The sequence below is a fragment of the Erpetoichthys calabaricus genome, chromosome 2, assembly GCF_900747795.2.
Source record: "Erpetoichthys calabaricus chromosome 2, fErpCal1.3, whole genome shotgun sequence".
In the NCBI taxonomy this organism is placed as follows: Eukaryota; Metazoa; Chordata; class Cladistia; order Polypteriformes; family Polypteridae; genus Erpetoichthys; species Erpetoichthys calabaricus.
The window spans coordinates 323,279,844-323,303,220 of record NC_041395.2 but is presented as its reverse complement, the minus strand read 5'-3'; the positions used below and the strand labels follow the sequence as shown (position 1 = coordinate 323,303,220).

Here is a 23,377-nt window from a genome sequence, read left to right as displayed (position 1 = left end):
CCCTGGATAAGCAGGTCAGGAAATGCTATTCACCACTTCTACCTACAAGAACGAAAGGCCACCCCAAAGGGACAGAAGCAAGCAGGAAACAGAGGACATGATACCAGTTTATCAGAGGGCATACTTGTGCAACCTGAGACTTCACAACATATTTCAGTCTGTCGAATCTACACAACACATGTATCTAGTGCCTTCATAAAGAGTGCAAGCCCAAAACACTTTAAAAAATGTTTCTGTGGTATACACATATGAAATCTATATTGTATGCACACCAACTTATATTATACAGGTATGTGCAAGCCAAAATTGACAGTAAATATGTATAACCAACAGTATAAACATGGAAACCAAAGTTATAAAAGCAAAAATATGTTATGTATGTCTTGATTTCCCTTCCTATGAAATGGGATAAATGCAATAACCACAAATGAAATGCAGTGCTTTCTTGTACATAATTTATTCTAAGCAATTTATTATTGCTTAATATTCAGCCTAGGGACTGTGACAGTAAACACACAAGCAGGAAACTGTGTCCACGTAGCATGGAAACACTAGCCCCCCCCACCCCCCCAAAGTAACTAGTGTGAATGTATACAGTATCAAGCTGTTACTTGGTGTCACGTATGCACCTGATCTGAGGTACATAATACCACTCCGGGACGAGAGAGGGCGCTGGTGCTAATCATGTCCTTTTCCATTCCCTCCACAGTGCCGAGAAGATGCCCAGTGAGTCTGGTCTACCGCCTATAAAGCACAAGGCAGTCGGGATGGAGGCTTCATTCTTTGATCAGAGCATAGCGCAGGACGGAGCTCCTACCTTGTGGCCTTCACCAAAGGAATGAATCCCGTGACCCCTAACTGACTTCCTACTTTGCTTATTTGATTTCCTATTCATGCAGAAGAGCTCTTGTTTTATTTTTTGTTTTGCCTTGGATTAATCAGGGACAGCCGGGTCTGTGCTCCAACATTTATCGTTTTGAACTTGTTGTCCTTCACTCAACCACATTAGGACTAACTTATTAGGTTAAATTATTTTTTAAAATAAAGGTGTACTCTGCCAGGCTTTGAAATTCAGCCGCAGACTGTTTCTTACACTATAGCTTGCTCCTGCTAGCTCAGATGCTGCAGTGGTGCTTGATGTATTATTACAGGTCATATTTTTAAATGTCTATTATTACAATCTGGACTGTGACATCTGCTACATTTAAGGGGTTTTTCTTGGTTTTATTTCTGGTGGTCAATGCAGCTCTTTGAAAGAGGCATCTATGTAAAATTAAAAGAAAAAAAAAAGTGATTTTAGTGCTTTGGCCATGGTCAATGTAAATGTAGTATTAATACAGCATTATACATATAAGTACCTCCTACAAAGCGTTTTATATAAAATTAAAAATGGTTGCGAATAATCATACAGTGGTGTGAAAAACTATTTGCCCCCTTCCTGATTTCTTATTCTTTTGCATGTTTGTCACACAAAATGTTTCTGATCATCAAACACATTTAACCATTAGTCAAATATAACACAAGTAAACACAAAATGCAGTTTTTAAATGATGGTGTTTATTATTTAGGGAGAAAAAAAAATCCAAACCTACATGGCCCTGTGTGAAAAGGTAATTGCCCCCTTGTTAAAAAATAACCTAACTGTGGTGTATCACACCTGAGTTCAATTTCCGTAGCCACCCCCAGGCCTGATTACTGCCACACCTGTTTCAATCAAGAAATCACTTAAATAGGAGCTGCCTGACACAGAGAAGTAGACCAAAAGCACCTCAAAAGCTAGACATCATGCCAAGATCCAAAGAAATTCAGGAACAAATGAGAACAGAAGTAATTGAGATCTATCAGTCTGGTAAAGGTTATAAAGCCATTTCTAAAGCTTTGGGACTCCAGCGAACCACAGTGAGAGCCATTATCCACAAATGGCAAAAACATGGAACAGTGGTGAACCTTCCCAGGAGTGGCCGGCCGACCAAAATTACCCCAAGAGCGCAGAGACGACTCATCCGAGAGGTCACAAAAGACCCCAGGACAACGTCTAAAGAACTGCAGGCCTCACTTGCCTCAATTAAGGTCAGTGTTCACGACTCCACCATAAGAAAGAGACTGGGCAAAAACAACCTGCATGGCAGATTTCCAAGACACAAACCACTGTTAAGCAAAAAGAACATTAGGGCTCGTCTCAATTTTGCTAAGAAACATCTCAATGATTGCCAAGACTTTTGGGAAAATACCTTGTGGACTGATGAGTCAAAAGTTGAACTTTTTGGAAGGCAAATGTCCCGTTACATCTGGCGTAAAAGGAACACAGCATTTCAGAAAAAGAACATCATACCAACAGTAAAATATGGTGGTGGTAGTGTGATGGTCTGGGGTTGTTTTGCTGCTTCAGGACCTGGAAGGCTTGCTGTGATAGATGGAACCATGAATTCTACTGTCTACCAAAAAATCCTGAAGGAGAATGTCCGGCCATCTGTTCGTCAACTCAAGCTGAAGCGATCTTGGGTGCTGCAACAGGACAATGACCCAAAACACACCAGCAAATCCACCTCTGAATGGCTGAAGAAAAACAAAATGAAGACTTTGGAGTGGCCTAGTCAAAGTCCTGACCTGAATCCAATTGAGATGCTATGGCATGACCTTAAAAAGGCGGTTCATGCTAGAAAACCCTCAAATAAAGCTGAATTACAACAATTTTGCAAAGATGAGTGGGCCAAAATTCCTCCAGAGCGCTGTAAAAGACTCATTGCAAGTTATCGCAAACGCTTGATTGCAGTTATTGCTGCTAAGGGTGGCCCAACCAGTTATTAGGTTCAGGGGGCAATTACTTTTTCACACAGGGCCATGTAGGTTTGGATTTTTTTTTCTCCCTAAATAATAAAAACCACCATTTACAAACTGCATTTTGTGTTTACTTGTGTTATATTTGACTAATGGTTAAATGTGTTTGATGATCAGAAACATTTTGTGTGACAAACATGCAAAAGAATAAGAAATCAGGAAGGGGGCAAATAGTTTTTCACACCACTGTATATGTTTGTCTGCGGTGGGTTGGCACCCTGCCCAGGATTGTTTCCTGCCTTGTGCCCTGTGTTGGCTGGGATTGGCTCCAGCAGACCCCCGTGACCCTGTGTTCGGATTCAGCGGGTTGGAAAATGGATGGATGGATATATGTTTGTTACTTGAAAACTTTCATTGAGTGTTTTGCATTTGTTGAATTATGCAGAACTTAGAAAAAGCACTCCATTTAGAAAACTCCCAAAATTGTAAGATGTGTAAATGCTTTGCTTCTAATACTGTAATCATATTAAAACTTTTTAATCTAAGTATGATAGGCACAGAAATGTGAAATGTGTTACATAAAATAAACGCCAATTGGCAAAGATGATTGAGTTTTTTACTTGCAAATTCTTAGGCTGACTAAATTTGTACATTTGTTTGGAGATTTATGAAGCTAAGAAAGGTTTCTATGAAGGTACTTCATAAAAAATAAGTTTTGATAATTTACCAGTAATACAAGTCATAAAAAAATGAGTTACAGGAAAAGCACTATATAAAATGATTATATCACTGACATACAGTGGTGTGAAAAACTATTTGCCCCCTTCCTGATTTCTTATTCTTTTGCATGTTTGTCACACAAAATGTTTCTGATCATCAAACACATTTAACCATTAGTCAAATATAACACAAGTAAACACAAAATGCAGTTTGTAAATGGTGGTTTTTATTATTTAGGGAGAAAAAAAAATCCAAACCTACATGGCCCTGTGTGAAAAAGTAATTGCCCCCTGAACCTAATAACTGGTTGGGCCACCCTTAGCAGCAATAACTGCAATCAAGCGTTTGCGATAACTTGCAATGAGTCTTTTACAGCGCTCTGGAGGAATTTTGGCCCACTCATCTTTGCAAAATTGTTGTAATTCAGCTTTATTTGAGGGTTTTCTAGCATGAACCGCCTTTTTAAGGTCATGCCATAGCATCTCAATTGGATTCAGGTCAGGACTTTGACTAGGCCACTCCAAAGTCTTCATTTTGTTTTTCTTCAGCCATTCAGAGGTGGATTTGCTGGTGTGTTTTGGGTCATTGTCCTGTTGCAGCACCCAAGATCGCTTCAGCTTGAGTTGACGAACAGATGGCCGGACATTCTCCTTCAGGATTTTTTGGTAGACAGTAGAATTCATGGTTCCATCTATCACAGCAAGCCTTCCAGGTCCTGAAGCAGCAAAACAACCCCAGACCATCACACTACCACCACCATATTTTACTGTTGGTATGATGTTCTTTTTCTGAAATGCTGTGTTCCTTTTACGCCAGATGTAACGGGACATTTGCCTTCCAAAAAGTTCAACTTTTGACTCATCAGTCCACAAGGTATTTTCCCAAAAGTCTTGGCAATCATTGAGATGTTTCTTAGCAAAATTGAGACGAGCCCTAATGTTCTTTTTGCTTAACAGTGGTTTGTGTCTTGGAAATCTGCCATGCAGGTTGTTTTTGCCCAGTCTCTTTCTTATGGTGGAGTCGTGAACACTGACCTTAATTGAGGCAAGTGAGGCCTGCAGTTCTTTAGACGTTGTCCTGGGGTCTTTTGTGACCTCTCGGATGAGTCGTCTCTGCGCTCTTGGGGTAATTTTGGTCGGCCGGCCACTCCTGGGAAGGTTCACCACTGTTCCATGTTTTTGCCATTTGTGGATAATGGCTCTCACTGTGGTTCGCTGGAGTCCCAAAGCTTTAGAAATGGCTTTATAACCTTTACCAGACTGATAGATCTCAATTACTTCTGTTCTCATTTGTTCCTGAATTTCTTTGGATCTTGGCATGATGTCTAGCTTTTGAGGTGCTTTTGGTCTACTTCTCTGTGTCAGGCAGCTCCTATTTAAGTGATTTCTTGATTGAAACAGGTGTGGCAGTAATCAGGCCTGGGGGTGGCTACGGAAATTGAACTCAGGTGTGATACACCACAGTTAGGTTATTTTTTAACAAGGGGGCAATTACCTTTTCACACAGGGCCATGTAGGTTTGGATTTTTTTTTTCTCCCTAAATAATAAACACCATCATTTAAAAACTGCATTTTGTGTTTACTTGTGTTATATTTGACTAATGGTTAAATGTGTTTGATGATCAGAAACATTTTGTGTGACAAACATGCAAAAGAATAAGAAATCAGGAAGGGGGCAAATAGTTTTTCACACCACTGTATGTTGTGCTTTATCAACTTTATATATTTCTGATGGTGCGAGTGGCAGCACCGCTCAGTGCTGCAGTGGTGGATGCTACTTAAAAATACATTGTGTTTTATTTGTATGATTTTAACAGTGCAGCCTGTCATACAAATAAGACATTTGAATTTGACAGGCACAGACGTACTTGCTCTTAATGTTTTTAAGTAAAATAAATGATGATTGTTATTTCTTGACTATCTTTGGTTGATTAGTTGTATAGGGTGACTGTTGACATTTGGTGGTCTGTTCAGTAGTTTAATTAGAATGAGTAATAGACGTGGATATACTACATTATACTATACTGACAGCTACATAAAATATACTTTGAAAATATCTGTACAGAATCTATTAAGAACAATCTCCGTTTGGTTGTTTGTTTTATGTTTAGATTTGTTTTTTCAAAGAACAGACTTGGAATTTAGCACTCTGGTACTTTTCATCATAATTTATTTTTTTCACATATAGCTTTCAGCCTTGCCTTCCGGGGGGCAGTATGGAGTCAGAGCGTGTGGCAAAAATTACTACAATGCGATCAACTGACAGAAAAAACAGCATCTAGTGTGATGGTTAGCATTCTTCCTTTTGAAGCAAGAAATTTGGATTTTATTTTCAATCATTACTTTGAACTTTTTCTTTAATCAAGCATTTCCCTCACTATTTACTGTATGTCATGGGCCCCGGCTGCTATATTATCTCTGGAGTTATTTATTGCAATTTGGTGTTCTTTGTGCCAGAAGGAAAAAACAAGAATACTAGAAATAATGTGTAAAAAGCTTTTTTAATACTAGCAATAGTTATGTATTAAATGCAACATATTCAATGGTAATAAAGTTTTTACTATATAATTTATAATTACTTTTTACCCTTGCACTTTCTCAAATGAACAACTCCAGATAGCTGTTAGTGTGCTTTAAATAAAATATATTTTAATACAAAAAAGATATTATGTCTGTTATTACAGAATTTTGCGCTTGACTGACCTTCTTTAGAACATTAATGAGTTACAACATTAGAAAAAATTTTAATGAGAACAGCCCATTCAGCCCAAAATAACTCGCCAATCTTATCCAACAAGTATAGCTCTAAAGGTCCCTAAAGTCCTGGGGCCTCATGTATAACGCTGTGTGTAGAATTCACAATAAAATATGTGGTACCGACAAAAGTGGAAATGTGCGTACGCACAAAAAAATTCAGATGCACACAATCATGCGTAAGCCAAATTCCATGCGCTTCAGCTCCACAAATTCTGGTCTGCGTGAAAAATAACGCACGTGCCACCCCAACTCCTCCCACAATTATGCCCCTTTGAATATGCAAATCAATATAAAAAGCCTGTTACATTCAGCATTATGTGAAAAGACAATAGCAAAACCGAGCAGAAACAAGCGTATGGAATGGGGTAGGCTGCCATGAGAATGTGCGTGGCTTTACGGCAAGTTTAGCTTTTATACATTGTAATGTGAGCGTGGAAACGGGTGTGCTCGACATTTTTTTGCATACGCACCATTTATACATGAGGCCTCTGGTGCCTGCCTCACTACATGGCAACTCATTCCATGTGTCTGCGTGAAGAAAAACTTCCTAATGTTTGTGTGAAATTTACTCTTAACAAATTTCCAGCTGTGCTTGCACTGTTTTTATTAAACTAATTTTAAAGTAACAGCCTTCGATGCACTGTGTTAATTCCCTTCATATTTTTAAACACTTCATTCATGTCACATCTTACTCTCCTTTTGCTTATTTATTGTACCATGATTCGCAAGTTCCTTTATGTGACTATGTAGAATAAAACCTTTTTTATACCTTTGCCAGCGGTCCTGACTCTCATTACTACCTTTGGGTAAAGGTTCAACTTCTTTAATCTTTGCTCACAATTCATAATCTGTAGTCCTGGACTCAGCCTAGTTGCTCTTCTGTGGTCATTTTCCAGTGCTGCTATGTATTTTTTGTAGCCTGGAAACCAAAACTGTGCACAGTACACCAGATGTGGCCTAACCAGTGAACTATAAAGCTTCAATATAACTTCTGTCACACACGGGCGGATGGGAGGCAGCTAAAGGGCTTGAGTAAGGGCAATTTTGAATCCGACCGGAATATGGCAGAATGTACTGAGTCTTTTTCTCGCTTTCCTACAGACTATTCACGGGAAGTCACACCTGGCCCTGTTGACGTCACTTCTGGGTCCAGACCTATAGAGGAAGACCTTGCCGGCTCCGGCCCCCTTGATGTCACATCCGGGATTGAGCCTATGGCTGAAGACCCTTTCGATCCTGGCCCCTTTGACGTCACTTCCTATCCTGACCTTTAAAATCCTCCACCTTTCCCTTATTCCCTCAGTTCTGTTTTGGACACGTCAGTGCCGTCATTTATTTTTGCAACTTTTGCAGCCAGGAAATTAATATACGGGTGGCTGCCCCAAACCTTGCTATGGCTCTTTGTTGAGTTTGTGACACCTCCTTTGTCTTGTATTCTGCACATCATTTTACATAACCTACAAATTCTGTTAACCTTCTTAAATGGCTTCTGAAAGCTGTCTGAAAGTTGATAATGTTGAGTCCACTACGACACCTTAGTCCTTCTCATAAGTAATACTTTCATGTTTCAGACCTCCTGTTGTGTATTCCTATCTAACATTTTTACTTCCTACATGTAATACTTTACATTTACTGACATTAAATTTCACCTGCCACAAATCTGCCCAGTCCTATATGTTGTCCAAGTCCCTGTGTAGTGATTCAATGGATTCAAGATAATCTATCATCTAATTAAGCCAGCCTGTTTTATATATTCCCATTCAAAACACTTATACATTTAAAAATAGCAGCAGCCCCAGCACTGACCACTGAGGGACACCACTCTTAACATCACCCAATTCTGATAAGGTTCCTTGCACCATAACTACCTGCTTTCTACATTTGACCAATTCCATCTACATACTACACTCTGAACTCCCACTTCTTTTAGTTTGATGCCCACCTTCTCATGTGGAACCTTATAAAATGCTTTCTGAGAATCAAAATAAATATCATCTGCTCCAGCTTTGATCATACTCTTTTATTGCTTCCTCATAGAATTCCAACATTTAATAAAACACGACCTCCCCTGTCTGAGCCCAAGCTGACTGTTCAGTAAAACTTCTGTTTGTGCCATGTGCTGCTCAATCTTCTCCTTAATTACTCCTTCCATTATTTTACAAGTGATGCACGTTACCCTTACTGTCCCATAATTACTCTGATCTGCCTGATCAACCCTTTTTATATAATGAAATAAATAATATTTGCTACTTTCCAGTCCTTAGGAATTTCCCCAGTGTGCAGTGTATGCTCCATGGGTTTAATAGATAAATGCTGTCTAGTCCAGGTGGTTTGTTAGATTTCTGCCTATTTAATCCAAGGTGTACGTCTCCCTCTATAATTAATCTTTTTTGGTTGATGGCTTGTTCTTGATTGTGTGTGCAGCTCTCCCCAACACTTCTAAATAATATTCACTGAAGAAAAACAGACTGTGTTATTAATGTTTTAGCAGAATTGCATGACGTGTCACTTGCACACTTCTACAGCAATACATTTTCTCAATGGTTAGCAATACTGCCTCACAACTCCAGGGACCTGGGCTCCATTCTTTAACTTGCAAGTTCTCATTTTGTTTTGTTTTTTTGGGGATTTCTATAAGTATTTCTGTTTTAAAGTATAATAGTTTCCTAATGGAGGAATCCTAAACCTGTCACTTTCTTGGTCTGAGAGTTCTCCATTTACAATCTTGATCTAATGGAATTGTCAGCTGCACAGTTTAATTGGGTAGCTGCACATACGGGAAAACACTATCTCCCTGATCAAATCATGGCTGACAGGGTACCCGAATTTCAATTTGACACTCTTCTATTAGATCTCTTTGTCCGGCTGGGCATGTTGGCCTCTGGGACATTAGAACACTCTAGACGAGAACAGGCCATTCAGCCCAACAAAGCTCGCCAGTCCTATCCACTTATTTCTTCCAAAAAAACATCAAGTCGAGTTTTGAAAGTTCCCAACGTCTTACTGTCTACCACACTACTTGGTAGCTTATTTCAAGTGTCTATCGTTCTTTGTGTAAAGAAAAACTTCCTAATGTTTGTGTGAAATTTACCCTTAACAAGTTTCCAACCGTGTTCTTGATGAACTCATTTTAAAATAACAGTCTCGATCCACTGTACTAATTCCCTTCATAATTTAAACACTTCAATCACGTCACCTCTTAATCTTCTTTTGTTTAAACTGTAAAGGCTCAGCCCTTTTGATCTTTCCTCCTAACTCATCCCCTGTAGCCCTGGACTCAGCCTAGTTGCTCTTCTCTGGACCTTTTCCAGTGCTGTTATGTCCTTTTTGTAGCCTGGAGACCAAAACTGCACACAGGACTCCAGATGAGGCCTCACCAGCGTGTTATAAAGCTTGAGCAGAACCTCCTGTGACTTGTACTCCACACATCAGGGTGCTATATAACCTGACATTCTTAATGGCTTCTGAACACTGTCGGGAAGCTGATAGCTTAGAGTCCACTATGACTCCTAAATCCTTCTCATAAGGTGTACTCTCGATTTTCCAACCGCTCATTGTGTATTCAAACCTAACATTTTTACTTCCTATGTGTAATACTTTACATTTACTGACATTACATTTCATCTGCCACATATCTGCCCAAGCCTGTATGCTATCCAAGTCCTTCTGTAATGATATAACGGATTTCAAATTATCTGCTAATCCACCTCTCTTGGTATCATCTGCAAACTTAACCAGCCTGTTACTTATATTCCGATCTAAATCATTTATATATATTAAAAGTAGCAGCGACCCTAGCACTGACATGTGAGTAACCAGTGTGTTTTATCAATCAGTCAGCCATTGTCAAACCCATTTTGTCCTGAACAGGGTGGTGGGGTACTTCTGGGGCCTATCCCAGCTAGCACAGCAGAAAAGGCAGGGAACAAAACCCTAGATAGGGCCAATTTAGGATCACACCCACACACCAAGCACACATTAGGGCCAATTTAGGATTCACCTAACCTCCCTGGCTTTGGACTGTGGCAGGAAACCAGAGCACCTGGAGGAAATCTATACAGACACAGGGAGAACATACAAACTCTGCCTCAATTCTAATTTAATCCACTTTCTTAAATAGCTCCTGGGTAGGGTGGGCTTGGAGTGGACACTGGTGGCGGGATTTTCTTCAAATTTTAATGTCTTCTTTCTTTTTTTTTACAATTTGTTACTGCCTTAGTATTTGTTTTTGAAATCAAGAAATTAATCACAAAAAAAGTAGTCCTGTTTACACTCACATCCCAAATACATTCCTGCTGGGCTTACTAAATTGGGCCATAGTGAGTGAGAGTGCCTTGCCATGGACTGGTGTCCCACCCCACTGGTATCTCCCTTCATCCCAGGGCTCTGCCTTAAAGCAAACTTGCAATCAAAACAGATGGTCCAAAAATGCATTTTTTCATGCTATCAGACATACAGTCAGAATCAGTCAGTATGTTATGAGGAAAGATAAGAGCAGCCTGGGGAAGAGGTGGCTAGAAACTGCAGGGATATCTGCTGAAACATCGTGGACACCAAATGTTAGCAAATGAACGTTAACTCAAGGTTGTCAACTGAAACTTAAAGTGGTGGTTGAATAATTCTAACAGCCCACTGTGTTCAAATTATTACTCGTAAAAGTGAAACCAGGCACACAGAAAGAGGAAGTTTAACGAAGCATATTAATGAAGGAAATAAAGTTTTAAACTGAACGCACCTGTTTTGGACATGCTGGCGGATCGGTTCCCGGCGTCAGAGACAAACGTTGCTGGCAGCTGTCCCCCGTCTAGGACAGTCCTTAGGTTGGAGGGGCTAGCCTACTTGCGGCCACCTCCCTTTCTCTTTCTCTTTCTCAGGGTCGCCCCTTCCAGGCAGCGTATGTAAGTTCGTGCCCCTGACTTGCTGGCACCTGGCCCACTTGCTGTACGTTTTTTCCGACAATTAATTAACTTTTGAATTTTCCAGGTAGACAAAAAATTGAAAAAGTCCTGCGTCGTCTCCGCAAACCGAAGTTGTGTGGGTACGGCGAACCTCTTAATGCGGGGTGGTCTTTGCTGGCAGTGTCTCTATATTCCTATGCCCGTCATTTCTCTCGTGCCACTGCCACTTCTGTCCAGTTACCCTAACTGGCAGCTTCTCTCTTGTCTGGACGTCCCGGCGGGCGGCTTTTGCTGTTTTCCCTGCACGTCTTGCTCCGTCACCGTCACGGTCAGCTCCTCTCTGTCCTCGCGCCCCTTTCACTTGTCGCCTTCTGCAGCACCCATACGTTTTACTCCGCTCTTGCGACTGAATGTATTTCCTGCTTTTCATGTATACTACTCGTCACTTCCTAAAAAAGTGCTGTCTTCTTCTTCTTTTTATTTGCACGGACTAATGGTCGGGTCACCAGCCTACGCACACATCCCATCTGAGTGACCGGACTTCACCTTCTGCTGCAGCTCCCCCTCTGAACGGGACAAGCAAACATGAACGCCAGGCGACACACCTGCAGGAGTTTCGCTTGGTGAGAGAGCACTTTCATTACAAGTGCAGAGATATGTGTAGTGTGGTCAATTTAAACATTACGACTGAGTGGTTATATTCAAACATTGAATGTCTTATTGCGACTCGTCTTAATTATAGTAGAGTTACATTTCATAATCTAAAGTATAATTTAACTAGTGGGAATTGTTATTTGAGATCTGTACAATATTTTTATAACTAGTTAATTGTTTATACCAAGAGTTCCCCAACTTTTTTAAGCCTCTGGCCCACTAAAATTTGTACCATCTGTTCAGGACCTCAGGGATATTGTTCTACCGTGTACAGCATACAGTAATTGGGCAGATTTGTGGCACATGAAGTTTAATGTCAGTAAATGTAAAGTATTACATATAGGAAGTAAAAATGTTAGGTTTGATTACATAATGGGGGTCTAAAAATCAAAAAGTACACGTTATGAGCAGGATTTAGGAGTCATAGTGGATTGGAGAGGCCATTAAGAAGGCTAGCAGATTGTTTGGTAATATAGCACGGTGTGTAGAGTACAAGTCCAAGGCACACCCATCTTAACAGCATCATAGACCCCAGGGCAAAGTAGTGCATTGGGGACCCTGTTTTGATAGCAAAACAGAAACATACCTCGTAAATACTCTCGTTTATGTTCTCCTGCGGATAATTTCACCGTATAATTTCCGGTATTTTATAATGTCAGTCATATAAGTCGAATGGGGAAAACTCATGCTATTGGTCCAAGAGATTATGATATGCTAAAGCCCACCTGAGAGAGGAACCACAGAGCACACGGCCTTTTTTCTCTATGTATTGTGCCTACATGACCTACCCGGTAATACCTGAACTATTCCGAAGTGACTTTTCTGCACTGTTTTGTGTTTTTTTGTATCTCACACCCTCATACACCTTCATCATAAGAGCATCCCCTTATCAACGATGGAGCATTCCATAAGAAGAAAATAAAAAACTGGTTTTAAATTAAAAGTCGTTGAAGTGGCGAAAGAAATTGACAACTGCGCTGCTGCAACAAAATTCGATGTGTCTGAGAAACTGGTGCGCGATTGGAGGAGGCAAGATGTAAAAGAATAAAAATAATAAGTGTCACATTTTTGAACGAGAGTATAAGTCGGGGTCTGATTTTATAATCGATTTTTAGGGTTTCAAGACCAACTTATATGCTTATTGTTTCATAAGTTTTGAGACTCGGTCACTTGCCGTCAGTTTTTTTTCTATTGTTCTACAATCCTTTCACATCTTCTAATAAATTTTTGGCCCACCTAGCTACAGATGGAGATGAGAAAAAGAGCTCAAAGTGGGGTCCAAAAGGTTGCCTTCCTCCACTGAAAGCCAGGCGCCAAAGGTCAGCCAAGAGGACCATGTTTGCCGTCTTTTTTGGCTACAAAAAAATTATTGCTTCAGTTCCACGTCCTGAACGCACGACGATGAACTCTGATGTCTACACAACCCTGTGCCTTCCAGAAGTTTTCAAAAATCTCACTAGAGGTCGCCCTAATCGCACCTTGAAAAACTTCATCCTTCACCATGACAACGCGCCGCCTCACAAGTCAAACAAAACTGTTGAGTTCCTCGCCAAATCTGGGATTGAAGTCCTTCATCCGCCCCCTTATTCACCAGATTTGACACCCTGTGACTTCTGGCTGTTCCCGACAGTGAAGAAGGAGCTGAAAGGAATGGATTTTGAGGACAGGGACAGCCTCATTTCTGTGGTGGAAGAGCAGCTTGACCAACTAACTGAACCTGATATTCGTCACTGTTTTGATCGTTGGATTTATCGCATGAAAAAGTGCATTGAAATCGGGGGAGAGTATGTTGAACAGCACTGAAGTGTTGCCAAATGACGAGGTTATGTGAGTAAAAATTTGGAATTAACCAAACCATGTTGGATCTATTTAAAAAAGTCTCAAAACTTATGAAACAACCCTCGTATATGGTACATAGGCATCAGAAACATCATGGGCCCCTGTGCTCCTGGTGCCCCTGGCCAGTGCCCATATTTTAAGAGGGCCCTGGTACAAGGAGGGTCTGCTCAAGCTTTATAATGCACTGGTGAGGCCTCATCTGGAGTACTGGGTGCAGTTTTGGTCTCCAGGTTACAAAAAGGACACAATAGCACTAAGAAAAAGTCCAGAGAAGAGCGACTAGGCTGAGTCCAGGGCTACAGGGGATGAGTTATGAGGAAAGATTACAAGAGCTGAGCTTTTACAGTTTAAGGAAAAGGAGATTAAGAGGAGACCTGACTGAGGTGTTTAAAATTATGAAGGGAATTAGTCCAGTGGATTGAAACTGTGACTTTAAAATGACTTCATCAAGAGTGCAGGAACGCAGTTGGAAACTTATTAAAGGTAAAGTTTGCACAAACATTAGGACATTTTTCTTTACATAGAGAACCATAGACACGAGGAATACATTACCAAGTAGTGTGGTACACAGTAGGGACTTTCAAAACTAGACTTAATGTTATTTTGAAAGAATTAAGTAGATAGAACTGGAGAGCTTTGTTCTGGTGAAAGGCCTGTTCTCTTCTAGATTGTTCTAATGTTCTAAAAATAGATGCTCTAATTCAGGCACATTAAGTGGCAAAGTTCTGAAGGGGGAGGCCTGGTCACAGGTGTCAGGAAGAGGAGGCTCTGGGTTATCTCTGGTCCCGAGCCCCTGATATTCCCTGCAACGTCCCCCCCATATCCATCACCTTGACACCCACCCCCACTGTTCGTTCTAACAAGTACAATTTTGCTTGAAACACCAAGGGGGACTCCCACCTACACACACCCAGGGATGGCTCTGCCATTTAGGTGAACTGAAGCCAATGTCACATGAGACGACTTTTCTAGTGATTTTCAGTCATAGCCTTCATTTACATAATGTTAGTCAGTCGGAGGCAGTTGGCAGCGCACTCTCATGAAAACTCCCTACCATACTGAAACCTGTAATATTAATTAATACACAAATGAGAAGGCTTTCTCATCAAAATATTCAAACAACGAAATTCGCAATGCAGAATTTTTATCCATATTACTAACTGAGAATGCTAAACCGGATGATGGACGCAGGCACATCCGGCCATGGGCTGTAGCTGCAAAAAGACGTACTGCGCAGGCGCAAAAAGAGTCCGCGAGAGTCGGCTGAGGAGCCGAGAAAGGCGGACAAAAGAGGGCGAGAGAGGCGGATGAGGGGCCGCGAGAGGCAGACAAGACCACAGAAAACAGGAGTGAGCACATACAAAAAGGAGTCACAGAAATGAGGCGCAACAAGCACCGAAAAAAGGAAAAGGCACATAAAAAAGTAGTCAAACGCGGGCATAGCACGAAACACATTGCACACGAAACTAAACACACCAAAAAAAAAGAACACACGAGCGCACAACAGCAGGGCACGACCACACACCCCCCCCCCCCCCCCCACCCTACAGGCACTGGATGGGACGGGACGGGACACACACCAAGAGGGGGATTCAACAAGCCCATGGAAGACAAAAAAAAAGAACACAAAACCACCCCACAGACCCTACAAGCAAGGGACGGGACACACACAAAGAGGGGGATTCAAACAAGACACAGGAACACAAAAAGAAAGAAGACGCTCACGCAACAACAATCCCCCCCACACATCCATAAGAAGTGACACCCAAAGCCACATATTCTAAAGTGAACGTCGACACCTTCACACTAGGCAGCATAGGTGTCGGCATAGGTGTCAGCATAGGTGGATGTCCTTTCAATAAAGCACTATTAACCGTTCAACTGCAGAAAAGGATACATATTAACAGTGAGTGCGATCCTTCTTATTACTTATCCATATTTCGCATGCTGAGAAAGAAACAAGTCATGAATACACGGTCACGGGTACAAAACGATTCGGAAAGGATAACGGGAACAAACACACGAACACGAAAGAAACAAGAAAATAGACGGCGGCGCATAAAACGCGCTTCTGAAACACCGGGAGAAAAAATGTCTCGGATCAAAAAACGCAAAACACAAGTGACACCGTTACAGAGACGTGCCCAAATGGACAGACACAATGAACGTAGACGCATTCAGCGCGCGTGTCAAAGTGCTGCATCGAAAGAAGCACGATTTCAAACCGAAAGAGCTCGCGTATCAGACATACAAAAAAGGGAGCGAAGAGACAGAATAACTGAACGGAGACGTGAACAACGCGCAAATGAACTGACAGAAAAAAAAAGCAAGACGCGAAAAGCACCAAGCTCAAATGACCGACATACAAAAACGGACAAGGCTCGATACAAACAATGCACGGCGTAGACTGAAACGGACTTTGCGCAAAGCGGAGGAGAATAAAAAAAAAGAAAAAAATAGCGCGTCACAAATAATGGACATGCAACAAAAAGGCAATCAAACGCAAAAAGCAAAACATGCCCATCGCGGACATCAACGCCACACACCTGTTAAACGCTTACGCCAAATGGCTGACAACGCCTTCAATAAGGAATCCACTATTGAGGAAAATTCATTGGGATTAATGAATGTCATTTGCAATCATTGTCATTCACTTAACTTCACAGAAGAAACAACTGGCAATACAAGTAATGAATTTACACGTTGTTGTCAAAAGGGGCAGATTAGACTGCCTCCTTTACATTCATATCCTGAATATCTAAAGAAGCTTCTAACTAATGATGTGCCTGAAAGTAAACACTTTATGAACTGCATTAGATCCTACAATAGTTCATTTGCTTTTGCATCTACCGGAGTACATATCAGGCCACCAAAAGGCAATGGCCCATACTGCTTTCGCATATGTGGACAAATATTGCATCGCATTGGAACAGTGCACCCTGAAACGAATCAAACAACGCAAATATGCACAAATCTACATCCTAGATCCAGATGAGGCAAACTATCAACGCATGAACCTTCCTGAAAACAAACAATGCACAGAGCTTATAATGAGAAACGTCACTCATGTCATAAACAATCACCCATTAGCTAAGTCTATAAAAATGCTACATGAAGTTGAAAAGGATGCAAATACAAAAGCAAATGCAGAAGGTATAGCGGCAACTACAATTGCTTTGGTCTTGATAAAGGACACACAAGATCCAAGACGATACAATCTGCCCATCGTTAATGAAGTGGCAATTGTCTTTCAAAGTAAAGATGGTGAGCCTCCATTTCACAGAGATATTGTTCTACATTTACGTCCTGATAAAAACAACACACCTACATTCCAACGCATAGACATTTGCTTTCCGCTTCTTGATACTTTAACATACCCCATATTATTTCCAACTGGACAGGAAGGATGGAGTGCTACAATTTCAAGAATTAAAAAACAGCAGGCACAGAGACGATCACGTGAATCCATGAATTTATCTCAGACGACTTAGTAAAAGAGATATTTGGAACAGCAATCACATTAGACCAAATACCCCTTTTAACACAACGCACTATATTATGTCCAAAAAATATTAATGTTAATCACATTAATAACCAGGTCATTTCATTACTTCCTGGAGAGACACAGATCTTTCTAAGCTCTGACAAAGTTGACTCTGATGACGACAATGAACATATAAATTTCCCCTTAGAATATTTGAACACTATTAACCCAGCCGGATTACCACAACACAACCTTGCCCTTAAAAACGGAACAATAATCATGCTATTAAGAAACCTTAACACAAAACAGGGTTTATGCAATGGCACACGGTTAGTCGTCAACACCATGACACGCAATGTTATTCAAGCAACAGTTCTTACAGGATCACATGCTAACAATACTGTTCTCATTCCTAGAATTGACCTTACAAGTTCTGACCTAGAATTACCTTTTACATTGAAACGCCGACAGTTCCCCATTAAACCTGCATTTGCCATGACCATCAACAAATCACACGGACAAACCATGGACAAGGTTGGCATCTACCTCTCTGAACCCGTTTTTGGACATGGACAACTTTATGTTGCCTTCTCACGTGTTCGACGTTCATCTGACGTTACAGTTAAAATTATAAATGATCCATGCCAAGGAAGACTCATTCAAGGACAAGACACCATCTTTACTACTAATGTTGTATACAAAGAAATATTCCAATAAAACATTAATATATGCCAAACACTCTATTTGTTATTTCTATGCGCATCATCCAAAGCTGCACACTATTCTATATCTAATTCATACATCTCACTCTTTGTCATGTCCCAACGCCAGGGGTTGGCGAGCGAAGCGAGCAGGGGGCGGAGCCCCCTAGTTTATGATAAACTGGAAAATTGGCAAAAAAAAAACGTATATTCCAAATATCATGGGAAAAACAGTCACAGCAAAGTTACATCTATCTATATTACATGTTCAAAGATCAATAATACACATAAATGAATCTGATTGAGCCTAAATATAGTCTAATTAAATGAAACCCAAATAACATAATCTTTCACAATCCATAGAGGACAGGTTTGACTTTTTTGGTGGAGTTGACAATCAAAATGAACCAACGAATGTTCATCCTGAAGTACAATGAATAGAATGTAGCAACAAAGAATAAGAAACATGCGTGTTTTGAACCTCACAAATTGAAGTGAAGGTGGCATGTCCGATGCCTCGTATGTTACGTAATGTAACAGAATGGAAAAAATAAATTAAGGGCAAAGACTGCTGCTGAACTTACTGCAGCTGTTAACCCTTCGTATAGCGTTGGCTCCATCAGGTAACGTGCTACTGGCTGTCAAAAAAGCATGATTGTGCGGGAAGTTTGGTGCACGGTTGGTAAATATAACATGGGTTGTGATTTTCAGTTGTGTAATTTGACATGACGCAATGATCATATCAGTGACTGTGATCAGTAAATCTGTCATACCCCATGAGAAAAAGTTGTGTATTGTGACGTTGGCTTAACTTGGTTGCTAAGGCCGTCAAAATTTGGTGGGGGCAGCATTTTTTTTTAATAATATAGAACCACAAATACACAAGGCAACTGTCTGATGATTTTGTTTTATATTATACTCTCAAACTAGTGATGTTTGGTCTTAACATCCGACAACTTACACAATCCAACAATAACACAAACAATAGCGGTGGGTAGAGGTGGGTAGTAACGAGTTACGTTTACTCCGTTACATTTATTTGAGTAACCTTTTTAAAAAACTGTACTTCTAAGAGTAGTTTTACTGCACCATACTTTTTACTTTTACTTGAGTACATTTGTGAAGAAGAAACGCTACTCTTACTCTGCTACATTGGGCAACACTCGAATCGTTACTTTTTTTCCATTATATACGCTATATTTTTGCCAGAGAGAAGTCACCAGTGGATCTACTGCATGACTGTTTCACCAATCAGATGTAGCAACAATAATCACATGACTCCGTTTCACAAATCAGACATAGCCATGCAGTCACATGACCACACACTAACTGTGGTGGCATAGCGGCACAAACTCCTCACAGACAGCAGACAGGGAAAGAAAGAATACATGAAAAATGAGAGCCAACTCCTGCTGAGGCTTAACTATCACGTCACTGAGTGAAGAACAAGCAGGTTTAACCAAACAGGCACAGACACAGACAGTCACGGTAAAGTGAGACTTGTTGTAGGTGCACAAGCTGCCTTGTTCTAATATTATTTTCTATCAGCTGTGCTATTTGGAGGGCAAGTGAGTATGCAGTATTGTACTGTCAGTGTACAGTCAGTAGATCTCGTCACTGTAAGTAGTCTGCACTGTTCAAACACACACGTTACCTACTGTAGGTATTCGCTTCAAAAGCTTTGTTGTGAAAAATAGATTTGGAACTTTGTGTTATTTGTGCATCTTTATTTTGTAAAGATGTTATTTATTTGTACTCATTTTTTATTTTATTATTTTGAAATAGAATTTGCACATTATTTTATATTTTTGTCTGTCTTATTACAACATTTCTAAAAAATAAATCATTTATTATGATCAAACAGTTACTCAGTACTTAAGTAGTATTTTCACCAAATACTTTTTTACTCTTACTTGAGTAATTTTTTGGATGACTACTTTTTCCTTTTGTAATATTATTTTTGAAGTAACGCTACTCTTACTTGAGTACAATGTTTGGCTACTCTACCCACCTCTGGCAATACTGATGATGATAATAATTCCTCAGACTGCAGCATAAGAAGCACAGACAAGGCTGAAAAATATTAAATGATCAAAACAGCAACAGAACTGCAGCTCTTGAACACATTGCTAAAGGCTGATTTAATTCAAACTATAATCATATCCCAAATGGGCTTACATTAAAACGCGTGTTAATATGTGTCAAATATTGTTCTCCGTTGTTCACCACCATCTATGAGATTCTTTCTTGGCACACTATGGTAGTTCTTTTTAGAAAAACTCTCTGAGGTCATGCATTGTTTGGATAGTTACATTACATTATTTGCCTGCACGAGAATAAAGTAAATAAGAATTGTGGGAATTCCTTTTTAAAGTAATTATGAAACTTCAATTTCAATGAATTTTGCGATTATATTAAGTTTGTCAATCAATTTTATTAATTTAATTGACATGTATATGTTATGGAGCTACCTTGGTTAAATTTAAACTAGAATATCACCATCATTATAAGCTACACATTTGGCTGAAGGTTTAAATAAAGACCAATAGGGTGCATACATGTTTAAAGTGTGAAAAAAAAATTTTATTCCTTAATTCAGAAAAATGTTAAATGAAATAAATAAATTAATTATTAATTAATTAATAAAGCCTGTTAATACAGCCTAATTCCCACTTGATTTCTAAAATGACAACCCTCAAGAGTGTCTTGTAAGCAGATGTTGCTATAAGTAATCAATGGCCCCCCGTCAACATGTTTAAATAGTAAATTCCAAATTCTCCATACTTCACTGTCCATGTCTTGTCTCCAGGTTTCTATGTATAATTCTGGCAGTGATGATTCCACTCAAAGCAAAGAATGTGGCGGGGTACCATTTTGCAACTTCGCATAGGGCAACAGTAATGTTAGAGCCAGCCCTGTTCCCAATAACGCCCTTCAATTTATGATAATATGTATATTGATTACATTCAACACTCTGTGGTTTAGGTTCAATTTTTTCACTTTTGCTTAGGGTAGCAAAAAAGCTAGAGCTGGCACTATAGGGCCCCCCATTAATAGAAAGCCAATGTTGCAAAGTGCCACATAATCTTGAATTCTTGGTTACTGTTAGCAGTAGCCACACTGCATGATTTTGAATAATAGTAGATTAATTAATCAAAGTAAATGCATAACTGCAGTAGACTATTGACACAGACTGTATGTGATCAAATGTTGTGTGATGCCTCTAAGCCAGGGATTTCATCCTTTTCACTTGATATATGTCTCTAGGAACTGAAGGTTTTGAAATGCAACAATTTGTTCCATTTTAAATTGTCAAGTACTGAACTCTTATTAGACACAAACAACTAAAGGCGATGTTTGTTTCTTAAATCCACCATCCCCAATATTGTATTTAGGGATTTTTTTGTGTGGGTGTGTGTCTTTTAATTTTTCTTATGTAAGACAAATACTTTTTAATTAATTTTTTTTTAATGTTGCCACACACGTGGCAGCCAGCAAGCCCTAAGGTAAGTGACACCACAAGAGACGAAGGGTAGATTTCTGACACTAACATTTCTCTCTCTTCACCAACAGAAACAAAGAAGACAAACAATAACTTATTGGTTCCTCAACCTAGCCATTACTCCATTTTCCTGTTTCTGCAATCCATTATAGACGCCCCTTCCTCCTCTCCCGATGGGACGTCACTTCCGGCTCCACCTGATGACGTCACTTCTGGCTCCGACGGGATGATGTCACTTCCATCCCTCTGTTTTGATTTCATTTCCTGCCTTCATTTTGTATATATACCCCTGGTAAAACATCACCCAGCGTCAAACAATTTTGTGTTGATCCCTTTTTTATGTCCTTCTGCTTGTGTCTAGTGGACATTATACGGCGCTATTCCCCAACTCTTCATGGAGTTGTCACAAGTCTTTTTCTTTATTTATTACAATGTAAAAACAGTTGTTTGGTTTGATATGGAATCCATATTACTAACCGAGAATGCTAAACCGGATGATGGACGCAGGCACATCCGGCAATGGGCCGTAGCTGCAAAAAGACGTACTGCGCAGGCGCAAAAAGAGTCCGCGAGGGTCGGCTGAGGAGCCGAGAAAGGCGGATAGAAGAGGGCGAGAGAGGCGGATGAGGGGCCGCGAGAGGCGGACAAGACCACAGAAAAAAGGAGTGAGCACAGGAAAAATTGAGAAATGAGGCGCAAAGAGCACCGAAAAAAGGAAACGGCACATAAAAAAGTATTCAAATGCAAGCAAAGCACGAAACACATTGCACACGAAACTAGACCCAAAAAAAAAAAAAAAAAAAAAAAAAAAAGAGGCTCGCGCACAACAGCAAGGCACCCCCCCCCCCTACAGGCACCGGACGGGACACACACCAAGAGGGGGATTCAACAAGCCCATGGAACACAAAAAAAAGAACACAAAACCACCCCACAGACCCCACAAGCAAGGGACGGGACACACACAAAGAGGGGGATTCAACAAGACACAGGAACACAAAAAGAAAGAAGACGCTCGCGCAACAACAATCCTCAACCCCCCCCCCCCCCCCACACACACACACACACACACACACACACACATCCATAAGAAGTGACACCCAAAGCCACATATTCTAAAGTGAACATCAACACCTTCACACTAGACAGCATAGGTGTCAGCATTGGTGGATCTCCTTACAATAAAGCACTATTAACCGTTCAACTGCAGAAAAAGAAACATATTAACAGTGACTGCGATCCTTCTTATTACTTATCCATATTTCGCATGCTGAGAAAGAAACAAGTCATGAATACACGGTCACGGGTACAAAACGAAAAGGAAAGGATAACAGGAACAAACACACGAAAACGAAAGAAACAACAAAATAGACGGCTATGCGGCATAGGTGGATCTCATTACAATAAGGCACTATTAACCGTTCAACCGCAGAAAAGTCTCCATATTAACAGTGAGTGCAATACTCCTTATTACTTATCCATATTTCTAAAAGAAAAAATGTCTCGACTCCAAAAACGCAAAGCTCAACTAAAGCTTCTAACTAACGATGTACCTAAAAGTAAAAACTTTATGAACTGCATTAGATCCTACAATGGTTCATTTGCTTTTGCATATACCGGAGTAAATATCAGGCCACCAAAAGGCAATGGCCCATACTACTTTCGCATATGTGCACAAATACTGCATCGCATTGGAACAGTGCACCCTGAAACAAATCAACAACGCAAATATGCACAAATCTACATCCTAGATCCACATGACGCAAACTATCAATCAAAGTGCTGCATCGCAACAGGCACGGATTCAAAACGAAACACCTCCCGTCTCAGACATACGTTAACGGCAAGGAAGGCTACAACGGGCTTCTCACACAGCACAGGCAAATCGATTACAGCTCCAAAACAACACGTCCCAAATACTACACATGCAACAACGCGCCTCTCAAACGGCACAAGAAAAACATACACCAGTAAAATTCATTCGGATTAATGAATGTCATTTGCAATCATTGTCATTCAGTTCACTTCCCTGAAGAAACAACTGGAAA

At 40.3% G+C, this 23,377-nt stretch overlaps 1 protein-coding gene across 3 annotated transcripts in view; it reads right to left on the bottom strand.

The window, feature by feature from the left end:
- The window catches only part of pik3ap1 (phosphoinositide-3-kinase adaptor protein 1), a 157,839-nt gene extending 146,079 nt beyond the window's left edge, over positions 1-11,760 (bottom strand). For 2 of the 3 annotated variants that reach the window (XM_051923423.1, XM_051923424.1), the window contains exon 1: positions 10,990-11,760. In XM_051923423.1, coding sequence (XP_051779383.1) covers positions 10,990-11,002 — 13 coding nt within the window. In that variant the 5' untranslated portion in view covers positions 11,003-11,760. The remainder of the gene's footprint in view (positions 1-10,989) is intronic. The other variant, XM_028795999.2, reaches the window with a different exon arrangement.
- Positions 11,761-23,377: the final 11,617 nt, after the last annotated feature.